The sequence below is a fragment of the Haliotis cracherodii genome, unplaced genomic scaffold (genome assembly GCF_022045235.1).
Source record: "Haliotis cracherodii isolate W230 unplaced genomic scaffold, xgHalCrac1.p SCAF_7, whole genome shotgun sequence".
Classification (NCBI taxonomy): domain Eukaryota; kingdom Metazoa; phylum Mollusca; class Gastropoda; order Lepetellida; family Haliotidae; genus Haliotis; species Haliotis cracherodii.
In genome coordinates this window covers 8,256,128-8,276,048 of record NW_027266330.1, presented here as the reverse complement: position 1 = coordinate 8,276,048, position 19,921 = coordinate 8,256,128, and the positions used below count along the sequence as shown (strand labels likewise).

Here is a 19,921-nt window from a genome sequence, read left to right as displayed (position 1 = left end):
TCAGGACGAGGAACAGGACCACCTGCCAGAGAACTTGCTGACATTCCATGGTTACCTAATGGAACGGAGAACACTTTAATCATTTGTCCACTGACACACATCAAGTAATCACACAAAGCAGTAGCATTTTTAAATGTTGATTTGATATGGTACTTCGCTTTGACACTCATTTCTGTACCGGCCAGCAGTACAGAACCATCAGCAAAATCAACATGGACATTGTGATCATGATCGCGAGTTTTAGCAAACTGTGGAATGCCTTTGTTTTCATCATGAGTCTTAACATGCCTCACAAGAACATCATCAGACATATAAATGTGTGCAAATGTCCACACTACGTTAATGACACCTATTGAGGGAATAGCGAGTGTGATGGGATATGTTGTTTGACACGAATCTGCGTGTAAGATTGTCTATACCCTGCAAAAAATACGTAAGGACGGGCACAACATATGTATTTGTTGCTTTGACTGTATTGCGAGCGTTCAGCTCTGAATTCCACATTTTCCTAAGCCTACATGTGTATTTGCCCGAAGTATGTCTTTGATGTGAGCATTCTGGAGTGCGTCTGGGACTCGACAAGGAGAAAACGTTTGTTCAGAGTGGGTTCTCCTTTGAGAAAAAATGTACCAATGTCAGCCATGTGACAGATTTAAGTAAGAGGAATTAGAGCACTGTCCCGAGTGGGTCCAGAATGATACCCTTCCTCTTTGCTAAGCAAAAAGCTTGAAGGATTTAGTGACAAACAGAACAGCAAAAGACCAACCACCATCTGCTCCTGGGAATACATCTCAAGTTGAGTTGACCAGCAAATCATTAAAGACATGAGTGAAGCAAGAAGTCGCTCGGGGAGGTCAATGCATTTCAGTGACTTCAGAATGCATTTGTCAGGTTCAGAATTATAGGTTTTTCTGTATTCTTTTGAGAGGTTTTAGTGGTTCACGTTTATCTATAAGTACATCTTTGGACCAAAAAGAACATTTACCTTTACCACAGGGCCACAGGTATGATGATCTCAATTTCCATATTTCCCACAGCGCAGGTGTAAGACAATATTAACTCTCATAGTGTAATCGCCTCACACGTTCTAATTTATCAGTATAGTTTAAAACTCTCTTGACATAATGGAAATCAAGTTTTAAAGCAAGAAATTCTTTGCACCTTGTTGTTTTAGTATTTTTAGAATTTCTCGTACGAAGATGCTGTATTGGTTTCTTTTGGATGGAAGGGGGCTTGATGTTTACTTTTTTTGCAAACTGATATTTGCTTACCAAGATGGAATACTTTCAATGTAAAATGTTACATGAATGTATATAAAATGACGAATCTGTTCATGCCAGTATCATAATTTCAAATAAAGAAATACACAGAGTGGTTTCTTGTATCAAGAAATGGAAATTAATAAAGTAATCATACATGACAATAACATTTTTACATGATATTATATCAGTTTTATGTATCATGAAGACGTACGAATTAACACACATGCAAATAGTTTCCGTAATGATAAGTATTTTCCAGGAGAACGTTCTGGAAAATGCTCACATATCCGCTATTGGGCTGGAACAGTTTTCTCATTGAAAACTTTAATGTCTTAGAAGCTGTTGTTCCTGAAAATCCGAAAATCGCTCACTTTGGTGGTTTCGGTTCGGAGACTCTCTTGTCTAAATCATATACATTTGTGTGCTATTATGGTTACTAGACCTGAAAGGAAATAGGTAAAATGTTCTTTTTAAAGAAAACACTGGTCTGCGGTCCCTATCACAAGAACTATCAAGTTCAAAGTGGGATACTGCCCTTTCACTTTATTTGACCAATTATACATGTAGATTTCAAATAAGGAAATTCTTCTCAAATGTTTAAGTTTAGATTGTAATACGTGGTCATCGAGTTGTTTACAGTGTCACAAACCGAGGGCGATTTCCGGCATGATTTGTGGTTACCGCCATACTATTCTCAACACGGAAGTAGGCCAGGGTAGAAAATAGGTCACTGCCTCGCCTCCGATTCGGGAATACCAATTTCGCGAGAGTCACGAATAGCGGCTATACCGGAGGGAGGCTGACTGGGCTGCAGAATTTAAAGTTTGTAAGTGGCTAAAAAAGGGAAGACAATATAATTTGTTGTTACACCTTCATTAAGAATCTTGCAATTCCATTGGTAAATCCGCACCACGTAGTCAAACAATACATGTCAATGTAGGCCTCGAAATCATGTGACTGACATTGATCTCGAATACTGACTCGTCTTTATGGCGTCAATGTGTCTACAAAACACACTTTCCAGGTATTTCCCAACGTAGCACAGCCATGTATGGGTGACACAAAGCCAAGGCAGCGTGGTTTCTGTTTACATTAATGTGTAATGTGTTGCATTTGTATTTCAACAGGTAAAAAGTTCCATCCAGCATCGGAGACACGGGTAGCCCAGTCGTCTAAGGCGCCGAAAATTTCTGTGCAGTTGCGTCCTTTGGGCACGCCAGAAACCTATGACTGATTTGGAAACCTGGTTCGCCCCGATAAAGTTTATAGGTTAGTCAGTAATAGTATGACGAATTTGGATTTGAGACCAGTTTGAAGAATAAACGGAGGAAATTTCCGGCACACATTCCTTTTCTTCCTGTCATGCACAGCGCATAACACGGCTCTGAATATCTTTGTAATTTGCACCTGGATCACAAAATGTGTTCATACATTTGTGTTTTACACACCAGTTTGAAGAATGAATGGAAGAAATTCAAACGTTTGCAGGATAATACTATTAAAATACTTGCCGTTGCCTTTTCGAGAGGTCATCATTCTGAACAACCCTCTGCCAATTACCTGACGTTGGGGACTTGACGAATTGGTCTGTGAGGACAAAATAAAATGAATACTAAATAATCTGACAATCTTTTTAAAACTACATTTCTCACATGCACATGTCATATGCCTGAATCTAGAAAGACAGCTACTACTGTTGATGACCCATAACGTTTCAGATGAGTAGGTCAATAAAATTTCAAAAGAAAGGTGCGTTGTCTCTCACCCACTCTTAATACAACTTATGATCACTAGTTTTCATTGATAGTAATAAAAATCTATCTCAGTCTGTATCATCACCAAATCTGACACATGGCGTTGGTATGGGATATGATCGTATAAAGTGTGGACCCGACATGTGACACTTGCAATTATTTCAGTTAATTTGTTTATTGTTTTGCCTCCGGGATATCGTTTAATAATGGTCAATTTGCCAATTCCACTGTTTTACTAGCCTGAACAGGGTGCAGTTAAAAGCAATGAAACCGCCCTGTCGGTTTCATATTTGGGTCTATGCATACAGGTTCAAAGTGACTATAATTCTCCACAAGACTGTGAGATGAGGGATGCCTTCAACTGTCCATAAGTCAACATCTCTTATGTCCAGTACTTTTCCGGCACCTACAGTCTTTGGTGTCTACAGTAAACATTTGTTTAGGTATAAGTCGCTGAGAAGTGACAACATGGATCGGGTGTTCAGGCCCGGTAATATGTGTGCTTGTATGTTATCGAATCCCAAGTGCGTTGATAGATATTCTTGATCCATCACTGGATTGTCTGTTCGATTCTTGACTATTTACAGACCACCGTCTTGAATTGGAATATTGCAGAAAACAACAAACAAACAATATATAAATAATCATGTGTTGACTTGTAACTGAATTTTTTATCAACAACCCACATTAACAGGACACGATTATGCACAATGAGACAGGTTAACGTGTTTGACCACCCGTTCCAAATAGGTCAGTACCCTTTAAAGACCAGACATCAAGAGATATGGAATCCGTGTATTTACGTCAATATCATAGCAAACATGTAACCTACTTTTCCAATTCTGTAATGGTTGGCGGGATGGTGCGTTTTCGTGATGAGGAGTTTCGGACTCTCCGCCTCCTGTAAATCACACAGACAATAACATAGACTCATACATGTGTGATTTAGTGAGTGAGTGTGGTTTATAGCGGCCTTTTAACAATAGTATGACCAATTTGGAAATGAGACCAGTTTGTAGAATTAACTGGGGGAATTTTGAGCGCAGGATTCCTTTTCTTCATGTCATGCACAGCGCATAACACGGCTCTGAATATCTTTGTAATTTGCACCTGGATCACAAAATGGGTTCATACATTTGTGTTTTACACACCAGTTGAAAATGAATGGAAGATATTTAAACGTTTAGGAAAGTACTATTAAAATACTTGCCGCTGCCTTTTCGAGAGGCCATCATTCTGAAAAACACTCTGCTGTTTCTACCTGACGTTGGGGAATTGACGAATTGATCTGTGAGGACAAAATACAACGAATACTAAATAATCTGAAAATCTTATTAAAACTACATTTCTCACATGCAAATGTCATATTCCTGAATCTGCTACTACTACAACAGCTACAACTGTTAATGACCCATAACGTTTTTAGATAAGTAAGTCAATAAATCTTCATAATGAACATGTGTTGTCACTCACCCTCTCTTAATGCAACTTATGATCACTACTTTTCATTGATATTAATTAGAATCTATTTCAATCTATTTCATCACCAGATCTGACACATGGCGTTGATATGTGATATGATCGTATATAGTGTGGACCCGACATGTGACACTTGCAATTATTTCATGTATATATGGACACATAACAGAGAATTGTAGATACTAATCAGCCTATCAGTACGTATTTCATTGCATTATAGTTGTATTTATATATATGTATGTACATCTTGAAATGGAATTGCACTGACTGGTCAGAGAGCTACTTTTTATGTATGGACAAGGTAACATAGAATTGTATCGAAAGGCAGATGATTGTAGAGGCACTGTTTATTTCAAATAAGGAATAACAACATGCTTGGACGATGACGTAATACCTTGTTATATAACAATATCACTTTCTACAACTATTTCTCTGACGGCTTTACTTATGTCCGTCTTGATTGGCTGGAGAAGTTGAAACAGTCACTTTGAGACTGATATTCCAATATGCATATTCGTTGTGCGAGGAGAACGGGCTTACATTGGTTGCAGGATTTCATGCATAAGGTTACTACAAATACAATGCTTACTGTTGGCTTTCCCAGATTTCCTTTTCATGACAAAAGCTAGGTTAGACGGGAAGGATAGTTATTCATGGAATAAATTACACTGAATAATAAGTAATCATATGATCAAATTAAAACTACATTGATGGCATGTTCACACCGTATTCCTAAATCTAAAACCATGGCAACTACGAATCAATACCATGTGAAATTTGAACAGAACAGAACCAATTTCAATTCTCTCAGAACATTTGATTTTATTAGTTTGTACACCACTATCACACACAACCAACGTCATTTCTTTGTCATGGAGCATTCATCACTGAACTGTATATATATATATATATATATATATATATATATATATATATATATATTGATAGAAACACCTCTATTCTTTACGATTTATGACAATTTGTAAATCAAATGTCATCTCAATCTTACTAAGAATGCTGGACATAAAGCCAAGAGGTAGGCATCCCCATGAGCAGCAGCTATCCATCCACACTTGATCATCAGTGTATTTCCCATATGAATCGGACTTCCTCCTCGGATTGACAAAACCAAAACACGGTAATTTGGCCACGAAGTTTACCTTATGCTTCAGGGATATCGTTCTATAATGGTCAATTTGCCAATTCCACTGTTTTACCAGCCCGAACAAGGAGTAATTAAAAGCAACGAAACCGCCCTCGCTGTTTCATATTTGGATCTATGCACACAGGTTCAAAGTGACTATAATTCTCCACAAGACTGTGAGAAGAGGGATGCCTTCAATGTCCACAAGTCAACATCTCTTATGTACAGTGCTTTTCCAGCACCTACAATCTTTGGTGTCTACAGTAAACAATTGTTTAGGTATAAGTCGCTAAGAAGCGGCAAAATGAATCGAATCCCAATTTCGTGGATTGATGTTCATGATAAATAACTGGATTGTCTGGTCGAGTCTTGACTATTAACAGACCACCGTCTTGAATTGAAATATTGCAGAAAACAACAAACAAACAATATATAAATAATCATGTGTTGACTGGTGAATGAAACTTTTCTCAACGACCCACATTAACAGGACAAGATGATGCACAATGAGACAGGTTAACGTGTTTGACCACCCGTTCCAAACAGGTCAGTACCCTTTAGAGACCAGACATCAAGAGATATGGAATCAGTGTATTTACGTCAATATCATAGCAAACATGTAACCTACTTTTCCAATTCTGTAATGGTTGGCGGGATGATGCGATTTCGTGAGGAGTTTCGGACTCTCTGCCACCTGTAAAATACACAGACAATAACAAAGACTCATACATGTGTGATTTAGTGAGCGAGTGTGGTTTATAGCGGCCTTTTAACAAAAGTATGACCAATTTGGAAATGAGACCAGTTTGAAGAATTAACTGGGGGAATTTTGAGCGCACGACTCCTTTTCTTCATGTCATGCACAGCGCATAACACGGCTCTGAATATCTTTGTAATTTGCACCTGGATCACAAAATGGGTTCATACATTTGTGTTTTACACACCAGTTTGAAGAATGAATGGAAGAAATTTAAACGTTTAGGATAGTACTATTTAAATACTTGCCGCTGCCTTTTCGAGAGGTCATCATTCTGAAAAACACTCTGCTGTTTCTACCTGACGTTGGGGAATTGACGAATTGGTCTGTAAGGACAAAATACAACGAATACTAAATAATCTGATAATCTTATTAAAACTACATTTCTCACATGCAAATGTCATATTCCTGAATCTGCTACTACTACAACAGCTACTACTGTTAATGACCCATAACGTTTTTAGTGAGTGAGGTAATGCTTTACGTCACATCGGCAATATTTCAGCCATATCGTGACGAGCATAACGTTTTTAGATAAGTAAGTCAATAAATCTCCATAAAGAACATGTGTTGTCATTCACCCTCTCTTAATGCAACTTATGATCACTACTTTTCATTGATATTAATTAAAATCTATTTCAATCTATTTCATCACCAGATCTGACACATGGCGTTGATATGTGATATGATCGTATATAGTGTGGACCCGACATGTGACACTTGCAATTATTTCATGTATATATGGACACATAACAGAGAATTGTAGATACTAATCAGCCTATCAGTACGTATTTCATTGCATTATAGTTGTATTTATATATATGTATGTACATCTTGAAATGGAATTGCACTGACTGGTCAGAGAGCTACTTTTTATGTATGGACAAGGTAACATAGAATTGTATCGAAAGGCAGATGATTGTAGAGGCACTGTTTATTTCAAATAAGGAATTACAACATGCTTGGACGATGACGAAATACCTTGTTATATAACAATATCACTTTCTACAACTATTTCTCTGAAGGCTTTACTTATGTCCGTCTTGATTGGCTGGAGAAGTTGAAACAGTCACTTAGAGACTGATATTCCAATATGCATATTCGTTGTGCGAAGAGAACGGGCTTATATTGGTTGCAGGATTTCATACATAAGGTTACTACAAATACATTGCTTACTGTTGGCTTTCCCAGATTTCCTTTTCATGACAAAAGCTAGGTTAGACGGGAAGGCTATTTTTGTATGGAATAAATTACACTGAATAATAAGTAATCATATGATCAAATTAAAACTACATTGATGGCATGCTCACACCGTATTCCTAAATCTAAAACCATGGCAACTACGAATCAATACCATGTGAAATTTGAACAGAACAGAACCAATTTCAATTCTCTCAGAACATTTGATTTTATCAGTTTGTACACCACTATCACACACAACCAACGTCATATATATATATATATATATATATATATATATATATATATATATATATATATATATATATATATATATTGATAGAAACACCTCTATTCTTTACGATTTAAGACAATTTGTAAATCAAATGTCATCTCAATTTTACTAAAAATGCTGGACATAAAGCCAAGAGGTAGGCATCCCCATGAGCAGCAGCTATCCATCCACACTTGATCATCAGTGTATTTCCCATATGAATCGGACTTCCTCCTCGGATTGACAAAACCAAAACACGGTAATTTGGCCACGAAGTTTACCTTATACTTCAGGGATATCGTTCTATAATGGTCAATTTGCCAATTCCACTGTTTTACCAGCCCGAACAAGGAGTAATTAAAAGCAACGAAACCGCCCTGGCTGTTTCATATTTGGATCTATTCACACAGGTTCAAAGTGACTATTATTCTCCACAAGACTGTGAGAAGAGGGATGCCTTCAATGTCCACAAGTCAACATCTCTTATGTACAGTGCTATTCCAGCACCTACAGTCTTTGGTGTCTACAGTAAACATTTGTTTAGGTATAAGTTGCTAAGAAGCGACAAAATGAATCGAATCCCAATTTCGTGGATTGATGTTCATGATAAATAACTAGATTGTCTGGTCGAGTCTTGACTATTAACAGACCACCGTCTTGAATTGAAATATTGCAGAAAACAACAAACAAACAATATATAAATAATCATGTGTTGACTGGTGAATGAAACTTTTCTCAACGACCCACATTAACAGGACAAGATGATGCACAATGAGACAGGTTAACGTGTTTGACCACTCGTTCCAAATAGGTCAGTACCCTTTAAAGACCAGACATCAAGAGATATGGAATCCGTGTATTTACGTCAATATCATAGCAAACATGTAACCTACTTTTCCTTGTTGGTGATGGTTGGAGGGATGGTGCGTTTTCGTGATGAGGAGTTTCGGACTCTCTGCCTCCTGTAAAATTCACAGACAATAACATAGACTCATACATGTGTGATTTAGTGAGCGAGTGTGGTTTATAGCGGCCTTTTAACAATAGTATTACCAATTTGGAAATGAGACCAGTTTGTAGAATTAACTGGGGGAATTTTGAGCGCACGATTCCATTTCTTCCTGTCATGCACAGCGCATGACACGGCTCTAAATATCTTTGTAATTTGCACCTGGATCACAAAATGGGTTCATACATTTGTGTTTTACACACCAGTTTGAAGAATGAATGGAAGAAATTTAAACGTTTAGGATAGTACTATTAAAATACTTGCCGCTGCCTTTTCGAGAGGTCATCATTCTGAAAAACACTCTGCTGTTTCTACCTGACGTTGGGGAATTGACGAATTGGTCTGTGAGGACAAAATACAACGAATACTAAATAATCTGATAATCTTTTTAAAACTACATTTCTCACATGCAAATGTCATATTCCTGAATCTGCTACTACTACAACAGCTACAACTGTTAATGACCCATAACGTTTTTAGATAAGTAAGTCAATAAATCTCGATAAAAAACATGTGTTGTCTCTCAGCCTCTCTTAATGCAACTTATGATCACTACTTTTCATTGATAGTAATAAAAATCTATTTCAGTCTAATTCATCACCAAATCTGACACATGACGTTGATATGGGATATGATCGTATATAGTGTGGACCCGACATGTGACATTTGCAATTACTTCAGTTAATTTGTTTGTCCCAATACATCCTTCCCCTTGACGACATGCCAGTAACAGTCAGAAGCTCTTCCGGAAAAGCAAAAGCTATAATTACAGCCTTTATGCAAACATAAGCAGTTCCACTTTGCATATTTGCATATCGACAAAGTACTTTGCCTACGTTTTTTGAATATAACCTAACATTCGTGAAACCAGTTGAGTTAGGAGAACTCGGTTCAAAATAAAAATAAAGAGGTATCCACTCAACAGTGGGACTACATCAAATTTCAAAACACAGTAGGTTTATCTCCATTCTACCATGACGGCAACAACGCTTTGAAAACAGTGCTCTCTTGCAACGTGTAACAACACAGGCACACAGGATCGCAGGTGAATGAAACTTTTATCAACAACCCACATAAACAAGGACACGATGATGCACAATGAGACAGGTTAACGTGTTTGACCACCCGTTCCAAATAGGTCAGTACCCTTTAGAGACCAGACGTCAAGAGATATGGAATCAGTGTATTTACGTCAATATCATAGCAAACATGCAACCTACTTTTCCGTGTTAGTAATGATTGGAGGGATGTTGCGTTTTCGTGATGAGGGGTTTCGGAGTCTCCGCCTCCTGTAAATTATACAGACAAAAACAAAGACTCATACATGTGTGATTTAGTGAGTGAGTGTGGTTTATAGTGGCCTGTTTAAGTGAATATCTTTGTAATTTGCACCTGGATCACAAAATGGGTTCATACATTTGTGTTTTACACACAGTTTGAAGAAGGAATGGAAGAAATTCAAACGTTTGCAGGATACTATTAAAATACTTGCCGTTGCCTTTTCGAGAGGTCATCATTCTGAACAACCCTCTGCCCATTTCAGCTGACATTTGGGACTTGACAAATTGGTCTGTGAGGACAAAAATACAATGAATACTAAATAATCTGACAATCTTCTTAAAACTACATTTCTCACATGCACATGTCATATTCCTGAATCTACTACTACTACGACAGCTACTACTGTTAATGACCCATAAACATGTGTTGTATCTCAGCCTCTCTTAATGCAATTTATTATCACTTCTTTTCATTGATAGTAATAAAAATCTATCTCAGTCTATTTCATCACCAAATCTGACACATGGCGTTGATATGGGATATGATCATACATAGTGTGGACCCGACATATGACATTTGCAATTATTTCACGACTTGCTATAGCACAGCATCGTAATAACTGACCTTGTAACTGTTTGATTGGCATTCTAGAAGTTGATGAATAAGAAAGAAAACGTACAACTCTATGGATAGCAACTTCTGGTTTATTATATACAGCGATGTTTCCATGTAGACTCTCACACCATTATCAAGGTTGTACGTTTTCTTAATTGACCTTGTGTTCATTGTATCAATAAATATAAAATATTTTCTTCTTTTTTTCCGGAATTGCAAAAGCTATAATTACAGCCTTTATACAAACATAAGCAGTGACAATGTTCCCTATATGAAATGCACTTTGCACATTTGCATATCGGCAACGGACTTTGCATACAGCAAAAGGCAGATGATTGTAGAAGCAGTGTTTATTTCAAATAACGAATTACAACATGCTTGGACGATGACGAAATACCTTGTTATATAACAATATCACTTTCTACAACTATTTCTCTGACGGCTTTACTTATGTCCGTCTTGATAGGCTAGAGTAGTTTAAACAGCGACATAGAGACTGATATTCCAGTATGCATTTTCGTTGTGCGAAGAGAACGGGCTTACATTTGTTGCAGGATTTCATGCATAAGTCTGCTATTGTTAACACCATTCACATCCCTGGCTGTACAAATATCGTGCACATTCACTGCAATTTGCATCACAATAACAATTAATTGTAACTATGTCAAAGTTAAACACCAACCACACGTTGCAGGTTACTACTAATACAATAATTACTCTTGGTTTTTCCAGGTTTCCCTTTGTTGAGAGAAGCTTGGTTAGACGGGAAGGATACCTCTGTATGGAATAAAATAAACTGAATAATATGTGATCATATGATCAAATTAAAACTACATTCGTCCCATCACTTGGTATATATACTAGCCACATAAAGAAACTGTGCACGGAGAAAATATATTCTGGATTGAAATACAACACAGCAAGAACAAAATGATGCAGACGCTGTGGCAGCTGAATGATCGGACCATAAGAAAATGTCAACGGGACCTGAATAACATCTGTTACGATGACGTCAGAAGATCAAAATGGAGCAGGGGGTCAAACGACAAAGTCACAAAGTCAAAAACGGGTATGACCACCCTGTGCGTGAATCACCAAATGGGCATGGAAGGTCTGGGGAATGGCCTGCCATATCCTCCTCAAATCCTGTGCCAAGTCACGGACGTTATCTGGAGGATGTGGAAGACGACGCAGACGGCGCTCCATTTCATCCCACACATGCTCTATTGGGGAGAGATCTGGAGAATTTGCAGGCCATGGCAGTAACATGATATTGTTATGGTGAAGGAAATCCATTGCGGCCCTAGCCGTTTGAGGACGAGCGTTGTCCTGTTGAAATGTCAATCCCGGGCCATGACGTTGCAGGAAGGGAATGACCAGAGGCCTCAGAATCTGATCTCTGTAGCCAACACTGGTGAGATTGCCCTGAACAACCACCAAAGGGGTTCGGTGCCGTGCTGTTATCCCACCCCAAATCATCACAGAGCCACCTCCAAAACGATTCCTCTCCACAATACAGTTGCGTGCATAACGTTCTCCCAAACGCCGGTAGACACGTTGGTGCCCATCACTGTGGGAAATGTTGAACCTCGATTCATCTGTAAAGACAACATTTCTCCACCATATTCGAGGTTGGAGAACATGATTTCGACACCATCTTAGACGGTTGACTCGATGACGGTGTGTCAAGATGGGACGTATGGCAAGGCGTCGTGGTCGAATCCCGTACTGATGTAAACGATTCCTGACAGTGTTGGGATGGATATGGCGAAGTCCAGGAATTGTCTGGGACGTCGTTACTGCCGTTTGGAACCTGTGTCGGAGATGTGTAACTCGAATCCATCTGTCCTGTCTTGGCGTCGTTACTCGGGGACGTCCTGAACGTGGTCGGACGGTCGGCAACGTCATTTGTGTTCTGATAACGCCTCACCAATGCCGATATCGTGTTACGATGGCATTGGAAATGTGTTGCCACCTGTTGCTGCCTCATTTCCGCTCGGATCATTCCAATGGCTTCATGACGCTGTGCAGCTGTCAATCTTGGCATGATTTGCTTGTGATATGCTTGTGTCTGCGCCTGAGAAGTTTTGAATTTTTGAATGATCATGCTTTCCAAAGTGACAGCGAATTTTGAGTTGCATATGCTGTGTACAGCTGCACAGGATGCACGTGCAATAACACATTGCACGTCCATAGGCCCCCATCAATGACGTCATATCGCATGGCACGTGCATGAGCGTTTGAATGTCTCCAATAATTGCTGTGTTCAAACCTATATTTCATATATGGACGGTGTGCCCTTATATCTATATTTTCTCCGTGCACAGTTTCTTTATGTGGCTAGTATACAACAGGTGAAAATTAAGATTAAGTCACTACCTTGGTTGCCTTGTTTCTCAGCTTCATGGGAAACGGCGTCTTCAACGTCCTGCACTGTAACATATAGTTGGTGCACATTCACATGCACAAGAGCAACAAGAAACTGATATATGCATTACCATGTACATGCCACACAGAAGGATATGATGCATTTGATCCTACTTCACAATGTCTGAATCGATTGCGGTGAGTGAGTGAACATTGTTTAACGTCAGGGTTCTCAGAGTAATCGAGTCTGGACCAGGCAAACAAGTGTCCATTAGCATGAATAACATCCAAGTCACGGAATATGATAATTTAGTTGCATCTTAGGACAAACGGGGATACGGGAGTCCCGGTCGACTGAGGCGCCGCAATTGGCTGAACAGAGGCCATGGCGTCCTTTGGGCACGCCAGAAACCAATGATTTTAGTTCGAATCCTGGTTTGCCCCGATTATGTTTCTAAGCTTGTCAACACAATACCCGTGCACGTGTGTTTCAACGAAATGGGGAACGTCTGAGTCCGGCAACACTTCCTCCAATAATACGCTGACACGCCGTGATATAACTGGAATGCTGTTCAAACCGGCAACTAACTCACTCACTTACGACAACCATAAGTTACTAAGGACCAATTCTATGCTCTCTGAATCTGACCTGAAAAATATAAATAGTGAATATATACAATGCAATCTATCATGAATCTGATAAATCAATCAGAGATATCAAATTACAAATCACAATTCAAGGCATCATGTACATATATATGAAATAATAAGAAACAAATCTTACGTTTGTTGAGAAGGTTTTTGTTTGATTTCTCCAATCCATCCAACTTGTCCATTACATCTTTCCTCATGTCTTTAAAATACCTTTCAAGGTCTGTAATACCAAGGAACAATGGCATGTGTCAGGTGTTTAAAGCAAGAATAAGTTTGGTAACGACTATATATCGGATGGTGAGGGAACGTTCGGCTGGACACACTGTAAAACCTGCTGTGGCAAGGGCGGACTCGTGAAGATCCGGGGTAGAATAGGTCTTCAGCAACCCATGCTTGCCGTGAAAGGCGACTATGCTTGTCGTAACAGGCGACTAACGGGATCGGGTGGTTAGGCTCACTGGATTGTCTAGTCCAGACTCGATTATTTACAGACCGCCGTCATCTAGCTGGAATATTGCTCAGTGCGGCGTAAAACAACAAACCAACCAACTAATCCAGTCGGACGCGCTGACACTTAAACGAGTGGTGAGAGCGGTGCTATGGGCCCCTCGACTGAGAAGACTGGGTGTCAAGCCTACGAGTGGGAATGAATGTTCAAGCGTTATCCAATTTTTGATGGGTGAGGAAACGTTTGGGCGGACGATATCTCACATAACTTTTCCTTTTTTTTACACTTTTCCTTATTTTTTATCACAATACTTAGCAAGTTATTAGTTAAACCAGCAATGGTGCAGCCACATTGTAACGGTAACAATATACGTTTATATAAATTCTGGCAGTTACAATTTAGCTATTTGACATAGACCTCAATACAATTATAAGGTCACATACATCAGATTGACTCCGCATGTTGACCGGTTGTTGACCAATGAAACCGCTTCATTTGCCCAAAGTTATTTATCAGGGTTACAACATTCAAAGCCTTAGTAAAGCTTTCAAAACAGTTTTATGGTAGACACGTGGAGGATATTTGACGCTTCAGTGACCAATGCAATTCCCTATTTGACTTGTGCCAAATGTCACCGTGTTTGTTCAGGATTTCTGGTTATTGAAAGTGTTTTTGACAGTTCTAAGGTATCCCACCTTGCACTATCCTTATCTCCATATTTTTTTAACATACACTTCGGACAGTTGGCTTACATAACTTTTGGTAATGTAGACATTGTAAGGTTTATGTTTAAAGTTCGTATTTATTTATAGACTTGTTGTATGAGCGCACGAGAAGAGCGCGACAAGAACGATAACTCTAGTATTTTGTTACCTGGCTGAATGAGAGGCACGCTCGTGTCTGTTGTTGTTTATCGAAATGCGGAGCCTATAAAACGGTTTGTAAACTTTATTTGTGTAAACAATTTCGTGAACATTGTTGATATTATGATATCTAACGTTTAGAATTGCATTTTTGGTAAAATGGAATATTTTCGATAGATAAGTTATCGAAAAGCAAATTTGTGTTGTTTAGAATGATTTTGGCATTAATTGACTGCTATATACATGTTTGTTTCATTTAATTTTGCAGTCAATCCTTTCCTTCTGAATGTATCTCGACCACATCATGGAATAAATCGACCGTTGGATTGGACTTGTCGTTCACTCTTATTTACAGACATAGACATAATTTATTTCAGTAATGTAAGGCCACTGGCCCAAACTGCATTTCAATAGGTTTTTGTTTTTTTCAAGCATGCTTGTATACTAGCAGTTGGTACAATATGTTTCGAAGTTCAGCAATGCTGTTCACGTAAATACAGCATTATATTAATGACACAGTGGATCAACAAAATGGTAGTTGCAAAAGTAATGATGAATTTCTTATTAACCACTCAACACATGTAACACCGGGAAACGGTTTGAGTGAGTGAGTGATTGAGTTGGGTTTAACGCCGCTTTTAACATTATTCCAGTTATATCACGGTGTGCCAGCTTTATGTGGGAGGAAAGCCCGAAGTGATGCAGGTCTCAGACGTTTAACACTTCACCCACGAGCATGGGCATGGTGCTGACAAGCCTAGAAACATAATCCGGGCGAACCAGGACTCGAACACAATCATAGGTTTCTGGCGTGCCCAAGGGACGCAACTCTGCACAGCGAAACGCGGCCCCTTAGACGACTGGGCCACCCGTGCCCCCTTAACGGTTTGATGTAATATAAGATGGAACACATTTTTTGCAATACAGATTTTACGATTTACAGACCATTTTGTATGCTACTGTATATGGAAATCAGTGAGGACAGCAGGTGTTCGGGAAAAGGGTAAGCATGAACACAGTTGTACTTCTTGAAGCAGTTTAGTATATATCTCCAACAACACTTTTGTTTGATTTAAGGAAGTGCGATTTTAAAAGATATTACTCGGGCTTCAATTTAATATCAAATTTATGTCCCGAGAGAAATAATTTTCAGTTTGCCCGAGGTACATACGCAGCAGGCAGAGTTTTAGTTTAGCTTCTAACATTCCATTTTGAGGTCACCGAGTCCATCTGCTGGAAATGTCAACACAGTCAAGCCTGATAAAAAAAAACATTATCACAATTGGCATAGATGTAGATGCATTCAAGAACATTTTCATACGATACGGGCAAGGGTTACGCTTTCTCAACGTTGTCATATTTGACAGGATGTGGGACCATGCATTCGAGAACACTTTCATAGATACAGAAAACGGTTTCGCTTTCTCAACATTATCGCAGTTGGCATAGATGTAGATGCATTCAAGAACATTTTCATACGATACGGACAACGGTTACGCTTTCTCAACGTTGTCATATTTGACAGGATGTGGGACCATGCATTCGAGAACACTGTTATAGATACAGAAAACGGTTTCGCTTTCTCAACATTGTCGCAATTGGCATAGATGTAGATGCAATCAAGAACATTTTCATACGATACGGACAACGGTTACGCTTTCTCAACGTTGTCATATTTGACAGGATGTGGGACCATGCATTCGAGAACACTTTCATAGATACAGAAAACGGTTTCGCTTTCTCAACATTGTCGCAATTGGCATAGATGTAGATGCAATCAAGAACATTTTCATACGATACGGACAACGGTTACGCTTTCTCAACGTTGTCATATTTGACAGGATGTGGGACCATGCATTCGAGAACACTTTCATAGATACAGAAAACGGTTTCGCTTTCTCAACATTGGCACAATTGGCATGGGTGTAGTAAGATGCACTGGAGAAAAAATTCATGAGATAAAGACAGAGGTTACACTTTATCACGATTGATATGATGGGTGTGGGTGCAAATACACCTTTTACGTTCAGGCAAGTGTCACCACCGGATTCGAATACACCAACAATATAAAAGTGTTCAGATTACAGATGGAAATGAATTCTTCATTACCGGAATTGTATTCAAGGCCGTCAATTACATAGAAAGTGGCCAAATATAATAACATCTGGGGCCAAAAATAAAACAAATCGTAACATCCTCTCTGAGCTAATACATTGAACTTAAATCCACTATAAACAGTATTTGGGGGGAAAGCGAAAATATTTACCTATATGGGCAAAGCCACGAACACTGGAATGGTGCTGGAACCAAGAACCACGAACTATATCAAGAATGACTGAGATGTAAACCCACAATCACAGGATTCTGGCAGGACAAAGGGAATCAACTCCGACTGATAGACGACCTGAACCGACACCATATTGATCCCAGAATACGAATATAAGGGGTTCTTGCGATATACGATGTCAAAGAGAAAAAGCATTCTTACCCTCGTTCGGTATTGCACCCACCGAAGACGCAAATATCACAGAAACCAAAACTGAGACAAATATCCCAGTCATGGTTGGCAGTTCTCCCAGTACAGTCGCTGTTCAACACACTTGCGTATACCACGATGCGGATCTAAGATAGAACTACGAGTAATGTTAGCTGTTACAATAAGTAAACTTCAGTTGAATTCAGGTTATTTGATTGGCTAACCAAGTATTTGTTTTATTCATAATTGCATTATCCGAAACAAATAGTCACGCCCACAAGCGGACTATTGGTTTCCTGATTGGCTGAGAAAAGGTAGGGAGGAGTTTAAGTTGTGTTATTGCCCCAAAGGGTGTCGTTATTTGTTGTCTACAATTGTGTGGTCAGTATAATGTTTAAAAAAATTGCCATATTTATTTCATGGGATTTGACTTTAATATAATTTTGACTGTACGTAGGAATAAACACATTCACGCAAAGAAATATTGAATTCAGTTATTAAGTATGTTGATTAAATCTACACATTATTGTAACAACAAGTGTGATGACGTCTTCAGGGTTGGCGATTGTCGGACACGCCATACTTACATGCATGAACATTAAAACCTTTGCATCTGATATATTCCCAGAGGTATGGAGTTACATTGTGATGGTGTGACTTTTCTATATGTTTTGGTATATACAGATTAGTAGAATTGGGCCGTGATTAGAGTAGCTTAATGTTCATTTGATGCCTTTCACTTTCGTTGATAGATTTTCTGACAAGTGACACAAGCCATAGCTGGGCATTAATTTGTTTTTGGTTCGCGAACACCCTTGTGTTTGGACCTGGACCTCTGACGTGCCCCAACTTATCAGGGATCCAGAAAGTTAGTTTACTCCCTTGTTACGTGCATCATTCACATTCAGTATTTGTTAATTTTCTTTGAGTATTATAGATATAGTTATTCCCAAGGTTCTAGTCTCTTGGAGACTTTCAGATCATTATTTAAAAACGACTGTTCATGAAATGCTTTTTCATGTTACTTCAGTTGTATTGAGACTACATATATTTTTTTAATCTTCAGCTGCGAAACCAGATATTTAAAACAAAATACCACATGTATAATCCTAAGTATTTTGGGGGTAAAACGTACATTGCAAAGATGTAATTTTTGTAGCAGACAATCTCAGCAGTCTGACGCATAATTATATTTTCAAGCATTTTTGGATTTTATGGGACAATGTATTATTTCATTAACATTCCGGCAGGATTATATACGCATCGTATCGGGAGCTCTGACTGACCTATGACAGTTGGTTCGAATTACAGATTCGCCCTTATTGTGTTCTTTGTTTATTGGAACCATACACTTTCACGTGGGTTTCACCAAACAGGTAATCGTCTTGGCTCCGCGTTTGGGTTTTCATCCAACATTAAGGTGACAGATCTTGATATTGAAAGAAATAATGTTGACAGAAGCGTTAAAGCCAATTCTCTCATACCTGACGAGAGAGGGTGTGATAATTCAGGACTATTGTCCATGTTACCCTCGGATATACATATGTCTGGACTCTTTCCTGTTCCGGGGGGCACGGGTGGCCCAGTTGTCTGAGGCGCCGCGATTCGCTGTGCAGAGTTGCGTCCCTTGGGAGATAACGCGGGAGATGAGGTGTCATCAACATCGTGACTTAGTTTACATATCGAATTGCACAACATTTCCACCAGAACGTCGAGCCAATATATTGCTATCCCTATCGCTCGGCTTATACACCTACTACCATGTTTGCCTACGTGTTGTAGGTATCTTGTTATCTCATAGAAAACCTTGTGGTTCGTACATTTGAATTGTGATACCTGTTTGATTGTTTAACATCTGAATTGGACGTGCTAAGTTTTGTATACAGTGATTTAAAATGCATCATATATTATTTTTTGTAAATGTAAGTTTATAATGGTTAGTTGAAACACATCTTCTTGGTTTTTGTTTAATATGTAAAATCTCGATCGCGGTTTCCATTTTCAACCAAAAAATCAGAGTCGTGTTTTAACTATAACATAAAGATTATGCCTGGGGCTACGAGTAGAAAATATGAATACTTACAAGCAACTGCGCAGAACAAGAAGTGAAATTCCAAAATGAATATAGTAGATGTGTCGTGATGGGAAACACAAAACTTTGGGAAGGTTTTTGTAGGATGTTTGCTTCGCACCTCGAACTGAAGTGTCCCTTACCCACGACTTCAAAGTCAATAAATGGTCAAGAATCATAGACTCATCACAGAATCATATCCGCATGAATTGTACCTGTGAAGTTCCCTGTTAGAAATTATCTTCAGCAACCCATGCTTGTCGTAACATGCGACTAACAGCATAGGGT

At 38.8% G+C, this 19,921-nt stretch overlaps 1 protein-coding gene across 1 annotated transcript; it reads right to left on the bottom strand.

Annotated features, from left to right (window-relative positions):
- LOC139448035 (uncharacterized) lies at positions 1–17,647 on the bottom strand. Its single transcript, XM_071229536.1, has 12 exons — positions 17,575–17,647; positions 13,906–13,995; positions 13,134–13,187; positions 11,472–11,531; positions 10,079–10,147; positions 9,123–9,200; positions 8,743–8,811; positions 6,645–6,722; positions 6,268–6,333; positions 4,227–4,304; positions 2,770–2,849; positions 1–45 (listed from the first exon to the last, which is right to left on the bottom strand). The coding sequence occupies exons 1-12, from the start codon at positions 17,645–17,647 to the stop codon at positions 1–3; spliced, it is 840 nt and encodes a 279-aa protein (XP_071085637.1).
- Positions 17,648–19,921: the final 2,274 nt, after the last annotated feature.

Coding starts and splice junctions, on each gene's coding strand:
- LOC139448035 (XM_071229536.1), bottom strand. CDS start 17,647: ATGACTGGGATATTTGTCTCAGTTTTGGTTTCTGTGATATTTGCGTCT. Junction 10,148..11,471: donor GAAACCTGGAAAAACCAAGA/GTAATTATTGTA, acceptor TATAATTTACAG/GAGGCGGAGACTCCGAAACC. Junction 6,723..8,742: donor ACCATCACCAACAAGGAAAA/GTAGGTTACATG, acceptor TTGTCCTTACAG/ACCAATTCGTCAATTCCCCA.